The 15,433-nt window shown below is 39.9% G+C and overlaps 1 protein-coding gene across 4 annotated transcripts in view; it reads left to right on the top strand.

Moving 5' to 3' along the window:
* LAMP3 (lysosomal associated membrane protein 3) overlaps positions 1-14,898 on the top strand; it is a 29,898-nt gene extending 15,000 nt beyond the window's left edge. For 2 of the 4 annotated variants that reach the window (XM_064584775.1, XM_064584787.1), the window contains exons 5-6: positions 3,163-3,333; positions 5,170-8,460. In XM_064584775.1, the coding sequence (XP_064440845.1) occupies positions 3,163-3,333; positions 5,170-5,309 (311 nt within the window). In that variant the 3' untranslated portion in view covers positions 5,310-8,460. Of the gene's footprint in view, positions 1-3,162; positions 3,334-5,169; positions 8,461-13,921 lie in introns of those variants that run through there. The other 2 variants (XM_045903296.2, XM_045903297.3) reach the window with 2 other exon arrangements.
* The last annotated feature ends 535 nt before the right edge of the window (positions 14,899-15,433 follow it).

The raw sequence follows: 15,433 nt of genomic DNA on the forward strand, positions 1-15,433 counted from the left end.
AGAGAGGAACCAGGAGAACGCACTCTATCTTTGTATGCCTCCGTTTGCTCATCTGCTCATGAAGAGGCTGGACTCTTATGTCAGAGATCATTATCAGCAACTCTAGAGAGTTTCGTGACTTTGGGACAGATTTGCTAGTGACGATGCAGTCTCTTCCATACTCCTAGAATCATGCATTCATTCTACAAAAATGTGGAGAGTGCTGGCTATGTGCCAAGCCTTGGAAGAGGCAGTAGAAATCCATATTATCCAAACATATGGTCCCTGCTGTCATGGAGCTTACATTCTAGAAGTGGGGAGAGGACCACAAACAGGCACATTAAATTATAATAGACAGTTAAGTAGTGTTAAGTTCTATGAGCAAACACAAGCAGGTTTGGGGGCCGGGGGAGGACTGGAAAGATATTTTTAGGTAGGGCCTTTGGAAAGCCCTTAGGGGAGGAAGGCCTCTCTGAAGAGGTGAAGTTTGAGCAGAGAGATAGCCCCATTTGGGGGCATCTGGGTCTGGGGATGCTTTTTTCAGGTGGCAGGAACAACAGATATACAAGTCCTTAGAAGCGAACATGCGTGTGATCGGGGAGTGGCTAGTGCCATGTGAGCCCAAGAGAGTGAGCAGAGCAGCAGATCAGGTCTGATGGCCATCCGGGCCAGAGCATGTAGGGTTTCTGGCTAAGGCAAGGTGAGGACTTTGGATTTGAGTTTAAAGTGTCAAAGGATGCCATTGGAGGGTTTGGTGTAGGGAAATGGTATATCAGATTTACACTGATAAAGATTCAGTTTGGTTGCTGTATAGAGAATGGTCCGCAGCGGGACCAGTCGAGAGAACTCCTGTTAAGGTTTCCATCTAGGAAAGTAATGCTCCCAGTCAAGTTGGGGGAATTTCTCAGAGGGCTCAAATGTTTCTCTGGAAAGCCCAGCCTTTGATAACAAACCATTGCTGGGCACCTCCTCTCTGCCAGGTAGTGTATGGAGAGTTTTCATGTCTGTTTTCTCCTTCTTAAAATTCTATATTTTGACTAGCTTAAGCTTATCTTATTAAGGAACCTATACTAAAGAAACTTTCCAAGAAATGAAAACATGGAGAAATGTCTATTTAAAATACAAGATATATTTTATTGATACTGTTCAAGAGGATGCTGTCCATGATTATTGGTTAAAAGTAAGATGTCATAGTTGACAACTCATTTTCATATATAGTACCTCACTTAGACAAGTGTGCTCATAGGGGCTGGGGAATAAATATTGTGAATGCTATACATTAGCTAATGTTATCACAAGACATGGCCTAAATTTTAGCCAGGAGTGGGGTAGTAATGTCGCAAGAGGAGGGGAAGGGAAGGTCAGACCAGCTAAGTTAGAGGCTGAGAAAGGGGATAAGACAATTCTAGGTCCCAAAAATCCAGGCTCAGCAGTAGCAGTAGGAGCTATAGGAATCACGATGATGATAATTTGCACGTCAACGGTGGCAAGGGCGGTATTCGTAACAGTAGTTAGTTGTAATTACAATGGTAATGACTGTTGTAATGTTAGTGGGAGTGATTGTAGTAGATCACCCTGGGATATAACACACGATATAGTGGTGTAGATGGATAATTCAATGCATCATGTAGGACATTTGCACGTACATATGCAAGAGTCTACAGTAAATAGTACAGTGGTGGGTGGGAAACACAATAATGTATTGGTTAAGATAGCAGGCTCTAGAGTCAGACTGCTTGAGTCCCAGTACCACTTACTAACTGTAGGCTCTTAGGCAGATGTTTTCAATTCTCTGACTCTCCATTTCCTTGTCTGTAAAATGGAAACAGCAGAACAGATCTCAAAAGACTGTATGAGAATTAAACAGAACAGGGGCACCTGGGTGGCTCAGTTAGTTAAGTGTCTGCCTTCAGCTCAGGTCATGATCACAGGGTCCTGGATTGGAGTCCCACATCGGGCTCCCTGCTCAGTGGGGAGTCTGCTTCTCCCTCTGACCTTCCGCCTTCTTGTGCTCTCTCTCTCCAATAAATAAAAAAAAAAAAAAAAAAGAAGAATTAAACAGGACAGTGCTTACAGAGTACTTGCGTGGTTCCTGGCACATAGCAAGCAGACACAACGTGGGAGGAAGGCTACCTTAGATACAAGCAAACACACCCACAGAGACAGGAAAGGAGGGAGACTTTCAGGCTCCCTCATTAATAGCCCCTGGGTATTCCTTTCAGGCACAACTTTGGTGAATTCATGAAGGTCCATAGTCTGGTCCTCAATCGCGGGAGCTGTCAGCACTCCCTTACATATTGTCTGTCTCTTCAAGGAGACATTTAAACCAAGGTCATGAAACTGATGTATAAAATCAAAATGTAAATGTGTGCATTTATCATGCAACTATTTCTTATGGTAACTGCCAAGGGGACTAGACAGTTGGGTCGTCTGGTCAGTGAACTTTCTCCCATCCAAGAAGCCAAAGTATAATCAGAAGGGTGTGGGGTGAATGTAGAATTAGAGCAAATGGAGTTAATTATATGATTAAAATGTTTAACCCCATCTGCCTTGAAGCATATGCTTCCTTGAAAAGAGTAAACCTGTCATAAAATAGCGCCAGTCCTTGAGCAGGTCTTTCTCTCCCCAACAGCACTCAGGTGGACAGAGATGGCCTTCCCTTCTCTGTGTCCCTACGGATGGATGTAACAACCCTTCCTAATGATGGGATCAACCTGTCCTTTTGCTATATCAACACAGTCTGGTAACATGCAGATGTTCCACTTGGTGGCTGCATATGTCTATTCTGATTCAATAAGAGTTCCTGTGACTGTCACAGAGAGCAATCTTACTTCTCTTATTTCTGAGGTTTTTGTGGGCACGTCTCTGTAGTCCCCAAGCCCTGACAATAGTACCCACCAACTCTGCCCCCAATGACTCAAGACAACTGAAGAAAAAGTTCCTAAAAGTTCTCATTTCAATGTTATCACATTCTAATTTATGTGAGTTTGCCCCCATATACTACATAATACCATAAAAAAGTCCCTAAAGAGCACCAGAGTGGGTCTTCATGAAGAGAAGGCAGAACCCCTGAAAGCCATATCTCAACGAAGGCCATTTAACTGCACATGGGCCACCCGGTAACAGTTGATACTCAATGGCTATATGCCAACAAGTGTCTATATTACATCCTTGTATTTTCAGAGAAAATTTACCAAGGAATGAAAAGTTCTGTGGTGATGTTTGAGACTGTGGTTGGGCATTCCTTCAAATGTGTGAGTGAACAGAGCATCCAGCTGTCAACCAACCTTCAACTGAAAACAATGAATGTCCAATATCAAGCCTTTGATTTCGAAGATGACCACTTTGGAAATGGTAAGTCAAGTCTTCATCATGTTGCAAACAAAAACTTCAGAGACCCAAGGGTAGTTTCAAGTTGTTTTGTGTATGTGCAGCTGTCAAAAGGGACAAGAATCACATGAGCTTCCTACAACAGTATGGTTCCACCAAGTTTTTAGGGCCAAGTTTCTCTGGCCAACTTTCCCTCCTGCCATTCCTTTGAGTCAATACCAACCTCATGATCGGACACTAACCCGTTCATGTCCACTACTCTCCCACAGCAGGATACATTCTCCTTGTATGTAATATTCTGACTCCTCAGGTATATTGGGAGACTTTAAAGATCCTGAATAGTAGTAATATCTAAAATTCAAGATTTCAGAATAGACTTTTTCCCACTTGCAGAGGGAAAAAAGAAAGTTGCAATAATTCAAGACAGAAATATACTCTGTTGGGCCCCCTGTTCTCGATTATGAGCTCAATTCCCCTGGCTAGAGCTTCCTTGTAGTTGGTGTTAGTTTCTATGCAACTTCTGCTTTGAATTCTAACCACTGCAGAGGGAAGCAGGTCCTAGGCAGAAGGCCAGGGATAGACCAGGGTGACTTTCTGAAAAAGCCCTTTTTTCCCTTCTGGGAAAACGGGTTATAAAGATTCCTACATATGTCTAGGAATCGAATCTCAGTTTCTAAAACATTCCTCTCATAATAACTAAGAACATTATGTATACCTCTCAATTTTTATAAATAGATTTAGCTAGACGTTTAGCTGTAAATTAAATTTCTGTAATGTGAACCCAACTTTTCTTTGAGTTCCATTATAAAGTCGAAGATGTGCCTACAAAAACCTGATACACTTGCTGGGAAGCATTGAGCAGAGGAAGGATTAAAGTGTTGCAGGCTTCGGATCCCCTGATTTCTGTAGGTTTTGTCTGAGTCTTCAAATCTCTGCCTCCGTTTTGGACCTTTACCACAGTGCTAAGAGAAAAATACTAAAATTTCTTAGTAGGTATGGCCCCCACTTTGTCATCTGGTCTCAAAACTTCCAATTTGGGGAAGCTTAAAAATTCATGATAAAGGTTTGAAAAGCATCTGTAATTCATCATGTGATCTAAAAAAATAAGGTATACACTTGCTCTTCCTCCCCCTCTGAACCTCTGTGAAACAGGAAGTGAGCAGGTGGGAAACCTTGTAGTGGCAGAGGTGAGAAATAAAACCTTTCAGCAACATACACCTGGCCTCTCTTAGCAGTGCCCATAGGGAGATGTAGAAAATTTATCTTTTCATTTTTTCCCTGCCCTTCCTCCCCTTTTCATATAATTATCAAACTTCCACACTCTCAACCCATTTCAGGGAGCTAAAATCCCAGAGCCTGTAAAATGTTTCTCCAGTACCAGCAGCAACCTTTAAGAAGCAGAGTCTGGCTAGAAAACTTTGGCCATGCAATTTGGCGCAGGTCTCTGTTGCCAGAGTTGGGAAAACATGGCCCCAGAACTTCCATGGGCTTACAGTTCTGATCCTGACTCTCTAGACCGAACCGATGTTTCCCAAAGTTGGATCTGCCTCCCAGCTACAACAGAATCATCTGGGCCCCACCTCCAATGCACTGAATCGTAATTTCCTGGGTGCAGGGACAGGGTATCTGCAATTTAAGATAGCCCTTAAGTGATCACAAGCACTGCACACTTCAGATCATCGCACTGACCTTCCCTCGTTTTCACCCATCCGTGTGTCTGAGGCAGCCGGTGGGAAGCCCAGCAGCTCCACTCCACCTCTCGCTGGGTTTCCCTCCCTGCGCGGCTGAGGCAGGCAGGCAGAATCACTTCCCAGCATTGCGGCCAGCTTGTAACACCTGTTACTCTGACTTCAATTGCAGCGGATGAATGCTTCACTGACAGAAACAGGAGAGAAACCCCTGTGGCCGTGGGCCTGAGTATTGCAGTACTGCTTGTCGTTTTGCTAACAGCATGTCTGGTGGCCAACAAGAGGCCCAGTACAGGATATGAACGCATGTAAAGCCCCACCTTCTTCAAAATGTGCCAGGTTAAGGCCTTGGGAATTCTGGCTTCATATTCAGCCTGAAGTGAAGGGATCAATTTTTCTAGTTGCCTATCCCACCCTCCCAATCCGATTAGGAAACTTGGCTTTCTACCGAGGGGCCAACGGAAGGCTACCGAAAAGGTAGCCCCCACTGCACTTTCTCCTGTTGGTACAGGGAGACTATGACGTATGGGCTTGAATTCCACTCTCCACACCTGATAATACAGGGCTGGCTTCGAGAATTAGGGACAAGAGGCGGGGACATGAGGAAGGTGCTTGGGAGAAGGAGAAAGCAAATACCTAAAGGGAGAATTGTAAGAAAGACATTTTCAAACTGCACTGATTTTTCTTACACACTTTTAAGAGTCTCAATATCCAGTTTTTTAAAAAATTTTAGTTTTAAAAAAACAATCCATTTCGAAATAGATTCTAAAGTGATTTTAAACTCTCGGATTTTGCCCAATTCCTGATTTACTTGAATTACAGAATGGTGTTACTAGACTAATATTTTTAAAAAGACATTATATGCTATTATAATGTATTACCAGTAAAAAAAAACAACTAGATAACTTCCCAACATTTCATTTTTTAAAATGTAAAGCACACATCAAAGATCTTGACAAACAAAAGAGGCTCCATAATGTTAGTTCTCCAATTTCTTCACCTTCATTTGTTCTCTGTCTCCCTAACATTTTTTTCTGCTTTGTCTCTGTTTTTCTTTGATCTATCCTTGTAAATTCGTTAATTTGGGCCATTGTGGGGAGGGGACGAAGGCAAAGCATCAGAACAATCAGGAATCGCAAACAGAACATGTAGATCTACCCCAGATTATTACCACTTTCCTCTTAAGCAAACATTACAAAAAAGTCATAAACCAGGAGATTCCTGATTGGGAAAGAGTGGTATGTGGAGGAAAAATTCTATCAAATATGGCTTGGAATGTTATTCATGCTTTTCTATTACATTGTTTAAAGAGGAGAATTGAGACACCTGGATGGCTCAGTCTGTTGAGCTCGTGACTCTAGATCTCACCTCAGATCTTGACCTCAGGGTCCTGAGTTCAAGCCCGGCCTTGGACTCCTCAGTGGGTGCGGAGCCTACGTTAAAAAAAAAAAAAAGTAAATAGGAGAATTGAGGTTTTTATTTCGGAGAAAAGGGAGGGTAAAGGGCTTCTGGATGTTTTTAATTGCTTTTACTAACGGAAGTGTTCTTGTTTTTCTGTATTTGCCAGAGGTGCCATTCATTGTCTTTTGGTTTTTTGGTGTTTTGTTTTGTTTTTTTTTAACAGGAAGTTTATGAAACTTGGCAACAGCTCTATAACCACTGCTTATCTAGGGCATGTTCTGGCTTTCCCTGGAAGGATTTTAGCTCTCTCCACTTTCTCAGAAGTGAGGGGGTGGGGAGGGCACACAGCAGCTTCAGGAGAGCTTCAAGAGCCCCTAAGACGTTTGGAGTGTCAGCACATTCCTGTTTCCCCCTTACAACAGGAGATTTTGATGATAATCTAGGCTGTGAGGACCCGATGTTCCCCAGAGGGACTCAGGTTTGCCAGCGAGGGTTGGCTTTTGGAGGGATGCCATCTCTCTCCATCTCCAGCAGGCCCTCCAGTAGGCATTCACAAATACCCCGCTCCCCCTCCCGTTCCCAGCTCCGCCTGAAGTGTACTCAAGAGCTTCTATACCGCAGAGCATGAGTTGTTTATTCACCGTGCCACTGACCAGCCTGTAGAATGACTAAAGGAAGATTACTCTTCTAGTGTGGGGGAATTTCCATGGGAAAAGACGCGGAGTTAAAATCAGGAAGAGGGGGATAAGGCAGTTCACATAAGTTCAATTTTCCTTTCTCCCATCTTCAGTGAGTTCTTTGGAGTGACAGCTGCTGCTTAGAGTCCTGTTATCTATCCCCACCCCCCACCCATCCCCGCCGCCAATTATCTTTTAAATTACCGTGAATTAACATTCTAGTAAGCAAAAAGAGCAAAGGCTTCATTTGGAAGACTAGTACCTAAAGCCCGGATGCGTTCCTGCCCCGCAGTGCTGCCCACTTTCTGCAGTGACTTCTGGGGAGAGTCCCAGATTGCGACTGTCACGAGCTGCTGGTCGGGAAGTAGCCTCCTCCAGCCCTGGGTTCCTCTGGTGCTGCCTCCGAGTCCTAGTCTCACGGCTGCAGTTTCAGGGGTCCCAGGCTTACTGCAGAGTGCTGCAGGTCGCTTTCTGGGGCCACCCCCACCCCCGGGCAGCCCTTCGGGGCGCCTCTGCGGCGGGCTGCGCTTGCCCCTTGCCTTTAGTGCACCTGCTGCTTGCCCGTCCAGCGGGTTTCAACTCCATTTTTCTCTTCTGCAGAGGGTAGAGCATCCTGAATTCACCCCTCCCTCTGCAACCCACCCAGAGATAATAGGAACCTTCACGAACGCCCACTTGGAGATAACCTGTCCATTGTTAATTCTGATGTATTTCCCTGGCATGAATATTGTTTTACAAAACTGGAGCATACGGAGTACACAATTTGGAATCCTTTGTTACCTGTGCATCATAAGCATTTCTCCATGCTATTAAAGGTGCAAAGTGTCATTATTACGGCTGCTATGAATACGCTATCAACATTATATAATAATTTACTTAATTATTGTGTTGTTGAGAGTTTTTATTGTTTTTAGGTTTTCACAAATATGTTGTGATTAAAGAATTACATATGAATTACAAAACAGACAAGACATTGATTAACAAATGTGTATAAATGTGTGCCTGAATTTTGGTTTTGCCTAATAGAGTAAACTGTTAAAATGGTTAAAAGTTATTCTGCAGTACTGATTCTTAATTTTTAACTGATCTCAGACATGGTGGGAAGAAAGGCCCTAATTTACCCAAATGATATTAAAGGAAACAGAATGTCATGGATGAGATGCTCAAGAACGAGCAAGATGAGGGTTGCGCCTTGCTGGTTCATTCGGTGGAGCATGCAACTCTTGATCTTGGGTTTGTAAGTTCGAGCCCAACATTGGGTGTAGAGATTACTTGAAAATAAAATAAAAGTGTGAATTCCAGATAACCAGAGCTCATGGATGAAATGTTATAATGAAAGAGTGAGGTGAATGGGAGATTTCACTGCTGCAAGTGAACAAATTGAGTATCAAAGCAACACCCAATAATATATAGAAATAGTAAGAGGAAGAATTGATAGAGCTGAAAGGTGAATTATCTTCATAGAGAAATAAGCAGTTGATGCAGATAAAAATTAAGATTATGACATTATAGGGCAGCTGTTAGGTATGGAAGATATTCAGATCAGCTAACGTAAGGATAATTGGTGCCTCTGACGTAGAGAGTTCAAAAACAGAAGGAAGATAAATGTGATGGTTTCAGAGATTTTCCTTAAGACAAATAATTGAAGTTGCCCATTGAAAGAGCATAGTGTGTACCAGGAAAAAAAACCGACACAGAAAGCTTAGCATTAAGACACATCCAAACTAAGCTATAGAACTTTAAAGATAAAGAACTCTTTAGACATATGAATTCTCCCTCCCCTCTCAAAAGAGCAAATCACCTATAAAGGGGAAAGTTAAAGTTGGCCTCAGATTTCTACAATAACATTTAAAGCCAGCAAATAATAGACCGATGTCTACAAAATCCTAAGGGATAGAAAGTGTGACCCCAAAATATTATTTATTAAGGTAATAGGCAGATAACCTCAAACATGAAATAATTCAAAGGATACAACACCCCAATGAGCTCTTCTTCAAGATAGTCCTTGACCATGAAATTGGGTAAGATCAGAGAGAAGCCACATTATAAACAAGGATATAAACAAATCTTTCTCAGAAATAGAGAAGCCACATTTAAAAAAGGCATTTTATCTATTTAAATAGTTAAATATAAAAAGCATTAAACAACTATGGGTCTGTAAATCTATCATACAGTTTCACCTTCTTGTATATGAAATGATATATGTACATGGTTATTCATGACAGCATCATTTGTAATAGCAAAAGACTGAAAACGAAGTGTCCATCAGTCTGGGACAGATACATCCCACAACAGAATACAGTTATAAGTAAGACTGAGAACATACCTATTTATGTATGTATAGGAAAGTTACCCAAAATATATTGTTGGGGCGCCTGGGTGGCTCAGTTGGTTAAGCATCAGACTCTTGGTTTCAGCCCTGGTCATGATCTAAGGGTGGTGATTGAGCCCGGCCTGACTCCACCCTCAGCACAGAGTCTGTTCAAGATTCTCTCTCCCTCTCCCTCTTCCTCCCCCTCTGCCCCTCCCTCCACTTGCACTCTCTCTAAAATAAATAAAATCTTCAAAATGTATTATTAAATGAAAAAAGCATAATGTACAATAATAGTGAGAGAAGGAGGGAAAAATATTTTTTCATTTTGCTTATATCTGAAACATTGGAAATATATATAAAAAGCCAAATGGTTATGACAGGGGGCACTGAGATGGGACAAGGGTGAAAGTGGAACTTCCCAATGTACAGCATTTTGTAGTATTTTGACTTTGAATTGTGAATGTGTTATATATTTGAAACAAATTTTTTTTTAACCATAGGAATGACAGTTATCAAATAGAATTGAAATAATGTAAACCCAAACAATGATTAAAAAAATAACATATATATTCAAAATTTGAGTTGGGAAGAAGAGAGATAGAAGGGAAACTGCTCGTGCTTATCTTTCAAAACAGTATCAATAGATAATGTCTAAATTGGAAACAGAGTTTAGAAAACACAGAATGTCTGTCATTTACTTCATAACCCTCTTAATGCATTTCATAATCCTTTAGTGTGTATTTATAATCTCTTTTTTGAACCTTAAAGGGATCTTTTATGAAACAATACTTCTTGTGACAAAGATACATTTATTTGAAGTTTGGTAGCTGTCCCAGTTTTGTTTTAGCTTTTTTTCTTCTATGAGATCAAGTTAAACGAAAATCAGCAATTTTGGTAAAATAGCACTTGCATGATCCTATATTAATACAAGTACTTGTATTTATTTTTCTACCCATCTGTCCTTGTAGTTGTAAAGAAAGATGCCTGAAGTTATATTGGTTCATGTTTTAGCAAGGATAATTTCTGGGTGGGTGGTTTTCAGGTGATTGGTTTTGTAAGGGGCCCAAGGGAGGGTGGCCCAAAATGTACCACAACGGCATATTGATTATTTTGAATTGAAGCTTCTTGGGAAACAAGGACATTCTTAGATCCTCCTCTGTCACCCTGAAAGCAGGAAATAAATCTCCCATATGAAAGCTATCCTCCCTGTACTAAGAAGTAAAAAGACATCCTTATCACCCGAGAAAGGATCTTTAAAGCCAAGAAAGCTATAGAAACAAACCCTGTTACTTTTTACTGATCTGCCATCTCAACCTAAATTCCACTTAGAATTTTTGTTAATTGAAACTCCCAACATCTGTTTTCTTTATCCTGTCAGTTCCTCGCAAATATGTTCTCTTTTGTCTAAAATGTATCAAAACTGCCTGCCTTGGTCATTTCTTTGGGTGTCAATTTCATCATTGGCCCTTTGTGCACACATAATAAAACTTAGGTTTTTTTCTCCTACTAATCAGTAATTCTTAAACCAGTTGGAAGAATCTTGGAGGAAAGAAGAAATTTCTTCCTCTCCTACAGTTTTTACTTTTTTGTGAGCTTTCGTAAATCATCGTAATTATCTATAATGAGAAAATACCATTTAAAAAAAATAGAATAATGTTTCTTTAAGCATACACATGAGCACGCATATGTACAGAGGAAGCAAATACCTTCAAGGTTTGCGGTGATTCATTCAAGTGGAAGGACTGCGGTGATTAAATAATTATTTTCTTTGTGTACTTTTCTACATTTTAAAAACATGTAAGCAACGTGACATTAAATAGTATAAAACTATATGGGGAGTAAAAGTTGCTCTCTATGCCCACCCCACCCCTTCCCCAGCACCTTGCCTCTTTTCCCTTCAGGCACACATGAACCTTTGTTTGGGTTCACGCAACCCTCTGCAGATCTTAGCGAACCTCTCTGTCAGCACACTGAGATCTACCACATTCTTTGAAGTGTCTACTTTATATTCTATTGTATGGATATGCCATTTAAAATTCCAGATGGATATCAAGGTTGTCCACTTCGTTCTCATAAAATGAGATTATTGTAACATTTCTTTGTGTAATTACATGAACACATCGTTAGTGTAAGTTCCTGGTGGAATTACTTTAGGGTATGTGTTTTACATTTTGTTTTAATATTTTTGTATTTTTTTCAAATCATTTTAATCAAATTAACTTCTTAATTTGTCAGTGTTCTTTTTTATCTAAGAAATACACATTTATTGATATGTATATGTAATAGGGGCCCCTGGGTGGCTCAGTCAGTTAAGTGTCCAACTCTTGATTTCGGCTCAGGTCATGATCTCAGGGTCGTGGGATCGAGCCCTGTGTAGGGCTCTGTGTTCAGCGGGAAGTCTGCTTGAGATTCTCTCTCCCTCTGCCCTTCCCCCACCTCATATGCGTGTGCTCTTTCTCTCTCTAAAGTAAGTAAATAAATCTTTAAAATATATATAGTAACAAAATTGTATACTCCAAAAGGGCTTATCATGAAAAGCAACATTTCCCTGTCCTTCCTCTAAGAGATAAAGTACTTTTAACTAATTTTAATAATTTCTTATGGTAACTATCTCAAAAATTCTTTTTAAAAATGTTAAAAAGCTTTCTTACCTCTTAATATATCAACTTTAAACTACTTATTATGGCAGATAAGGATTTCATTCTTACACCATTCCTTTTATGGTTATATCACTGTTTTTTGCTAAATTAATAAGGTATATAGTATTATAATTATGAAAATATTGTCCACTGCCATGTCAAATAGTGTAGGACAAGCACAGTTCCTGTCTTGTACAGATTTGTTGTTTCCTGTCTTGTACAGATTTGTTGTTTCCTGGAGTCTCTATCATTCCCTTTCCCCTGGTCCTTCCTGATTCTTTTTTCTCTGACCTCAGGTGAAAATTGATCCTTGGTTCATTTTGATATTGGTTTATGCAAGGATCTCATGCATACATTCTCTTATTTATCCTTTTTCTTTTTCTTATAAAATATTATTCAAATATTTGAAATTTTGATTAAAATTTTTCTTTGCATGTGGTTTAAAACTAAGATGATATGGAGCTTTACCTTACAAATCCTTGCACTCACCTTGCCACCCATAGGCAATTACTTTTACTGGTTTATCATGCATTCTTATCCTTCCAGGTTTTCTTTAAGTAAATGCAAGCAAATATGTCTTCACTTCTTCTTTATTTACATAAAACATTGTAGTACTATATTCATTTTTCTTTGCATTGCTTTTTCCCCCTTAACATATACTGGAGATTTTTCTTTTTTTTTTAATTCGAATTGATGCACAGTGTTACAGTAGTTTCAGGTGTACAACATAGTGATTCAACTTCTCTGTAGGTTATGTTATGCTCACCACAAGTGTAGCTCCCATCTGTCACCATACTATTATAATATCATTGACTCTATTCCCTGTACTGTGCCTTTCAGCCCTGTGACTTATTCATTCCATACCTGGAAACCTGTATCTCCCACTCCTCTTCACCTGTTTTGCCCAGCCCCCCAACCCCCTTCCCTCTGGCAACCATCAATTTGTTCTCCTTATTTATAGGTCTGATTCTGCTTTTTATTTGTTTATTCATTTGTTTTGTTTTGTTTTGTTTTAGATTCCACATATGAATGAAAATCATATGGTATTTGTCTTTCTCAGTCTGACTTATTTCACTGAGCATAATACCCTCTAGGTCCATCCATGTTGTTGCAAACGGCAAGATCTCATCCTTTTTATGGCTGTATAATATTCCATCATGTGTGTATACCGCATCTTCTTTATCCATTCATCTATTGGCTCTTATCTATCCTTGAATAAGATATAGATATAGTTCTCTACTTATTTGTGTTCAGTCACATTCCCTTGTTTCCTCAGGGCTCTCCATCTTTCTCCAGTTGAGACTGATTATATTTTAAATGAACTGAATAAGCACTCTAATGAAATAAAGAAAAAAGTTTTGACAAATTTATAAACTTTCACTTTTAAGCTCTCATGAATATTTAGGTCTGTTTCCTAATATTTTTAGCTCATTAAAAGCAATAAAAAAGAACATTAAGTATAGCAAAAATGTTTTACATTTTTGAAAACATGGATAAACATCACATGTTTTCAAGAGATCATGTGTAATCTAACGACAGTCTCTTTTATGTAAACACGTTCTACTTTGCAGAGAACACACCTGGAAGAAAATGGGTCTAACAATTATTAAATAACTAATAATTGCTGAGAAGATAAGTTTATCTTATTTAATCCTTCAACGATTTTATATATTATTTGCTTACTTTATGAATGAGGAAATTGCAAGGTTCAATAACTCATCCCAGTTCACACAGTTAGGGGTGGAATTAAAAGTCAAGGTGCATTGTGTGTCAACTATACTCCAATTAAGAAAAAAAAAAACAGTCATATCCTTCCCACTCTAGTCTGCTTTCTGGTCTGTCCTCACCAAATGTTACCCACTATATTGTATTTTCTCTCTCTCTCTCTCTTAGTGGACGAGTGTTCGTCTGACTACACAATTGTGCTTCCTGTGATTGGGGCCATTGTGCTTGGTCTCTGCGCTGTGGGTTTGATTGTCTATGGACTCCGCCTAAGACGCGAATCATCTGGATACCAGAGAATCTAATTGGTGCCCTGGGGAAAAGAAAACAATGGGGTTTAGAGAATCCTTTCATCGGTTCCAGGATGTTGGGGACGACCCTTAGAATTAGTCCTTCCAGCGACATAAACCACTATCTTTCACAAAACCCAAGTCATTTCTGATTGAAGGTCAAGCAGCAAATCAATTTCTGCATATTTTTTGTTCATTTTATGAAAGGCCTAGTGAGCTGTTTCAGAGTAAATTCCTCTGTTTCACAGAGAAAATTTCCTTCAAAATATTTTAACCATTCTAAGTCAACATTTGAGATATGTTAAATTAACATAATATATGCCAAGTGGTATATGCTTCCAAACTATAAACTAAAATGTCAATTGTAATTAATGCTACCTATGTACATTGGGGATGTTATTTTATCCTTCATCTTTCCCATTAAAAAAATGCCTCAGCTTTGTCTATAAAATGGACTTCTAGTGCTTTTACTATCCATGTTTTCTATGATATACATATGTCTGATGACCTACTTGCCTCTTCTTCCACTTTAATTAAAAAAAATCATCAAAAAACCCACCATATCACAGGTTGTCTAGGTTTGATCTGACACCAACAAGAGGAACAAATCAACTTATACTCTTGATGACTCCTCCTGCAGAATCACTAGAGACTAAGAATTCAATGGCTATGGACAACACAATTCACTAATCAGCAAGAAACAATAACCCTTAATTTTTGTACACATCTATGCCAGACACTAGGCTAAGTTTAGATCCATCCCATATAATTCTCACAACTTATAGATGAATAAAGTCAGACTTGAGGAAATTAATCACCTCCATGTCAACCAGCTCGCAAGTGGCAGAGCCAGAATTTGATTGCCAATTGGTCTGGTGGCAAGAGCTCTGGACTTGCCACGGCAGCGGTGACACTAAGCGCTGCCTGAAGCCTCACACCAGCACAAGCTCCTTTTTCACAGAGAAAATGAATTTCTCCAGAATCATGAGCGATTAGGAGACACGAAAGGAGGACTTGGTGGGGAGTGAAAGAGCTGATCTTTAGTAAAGTTCTCTGCCTCCTTGAAGGAGACTGAGGGGCTCTATAAGACAAGGGTTTCTCATTTGCATGGGATTGTGTGGCTCTAACGTGGCCCTCGGTGGCTCTAAAGATGAAGGAATGGAGGAAACTTCTCAGGTCATTTTTTATTTCTTTGAAAATAGAGAAATCTTCCAACCGCCAACCAACTTTTCTTTCTTGAATGTAGATCCCCCCCTTGTGGTAACTTGCTTCTTCTGCACTGTTATAGCCACCTTTTCTATTCTAAAATTCACCTTATTCTGTAGAGCAACCTGCCAAGAATCGTACTCCTGCCTGTTTTTACAACTAAAGGAAGGAGCTGAGTCTTCTAACA

Source organism: Mirounga angustirostris, unplaced genomic scaffold (genome assembly GCF_029215605.1).
Source record: "Mirounga angustirostris isolate CCGP_5_RB_7025 unplaced genomic scaffold, mMirAng1.0.hap1 SCAF_1, whole genome shotgun sequence".
In the NCBI taxonomy this organism is placed as follows: domain Eukaryota; kingdom Metazoa; phylum Chordata; class Mammalia; order Carnivora; family Phocidae; genus Mirounga; species Mirounga angustirostris.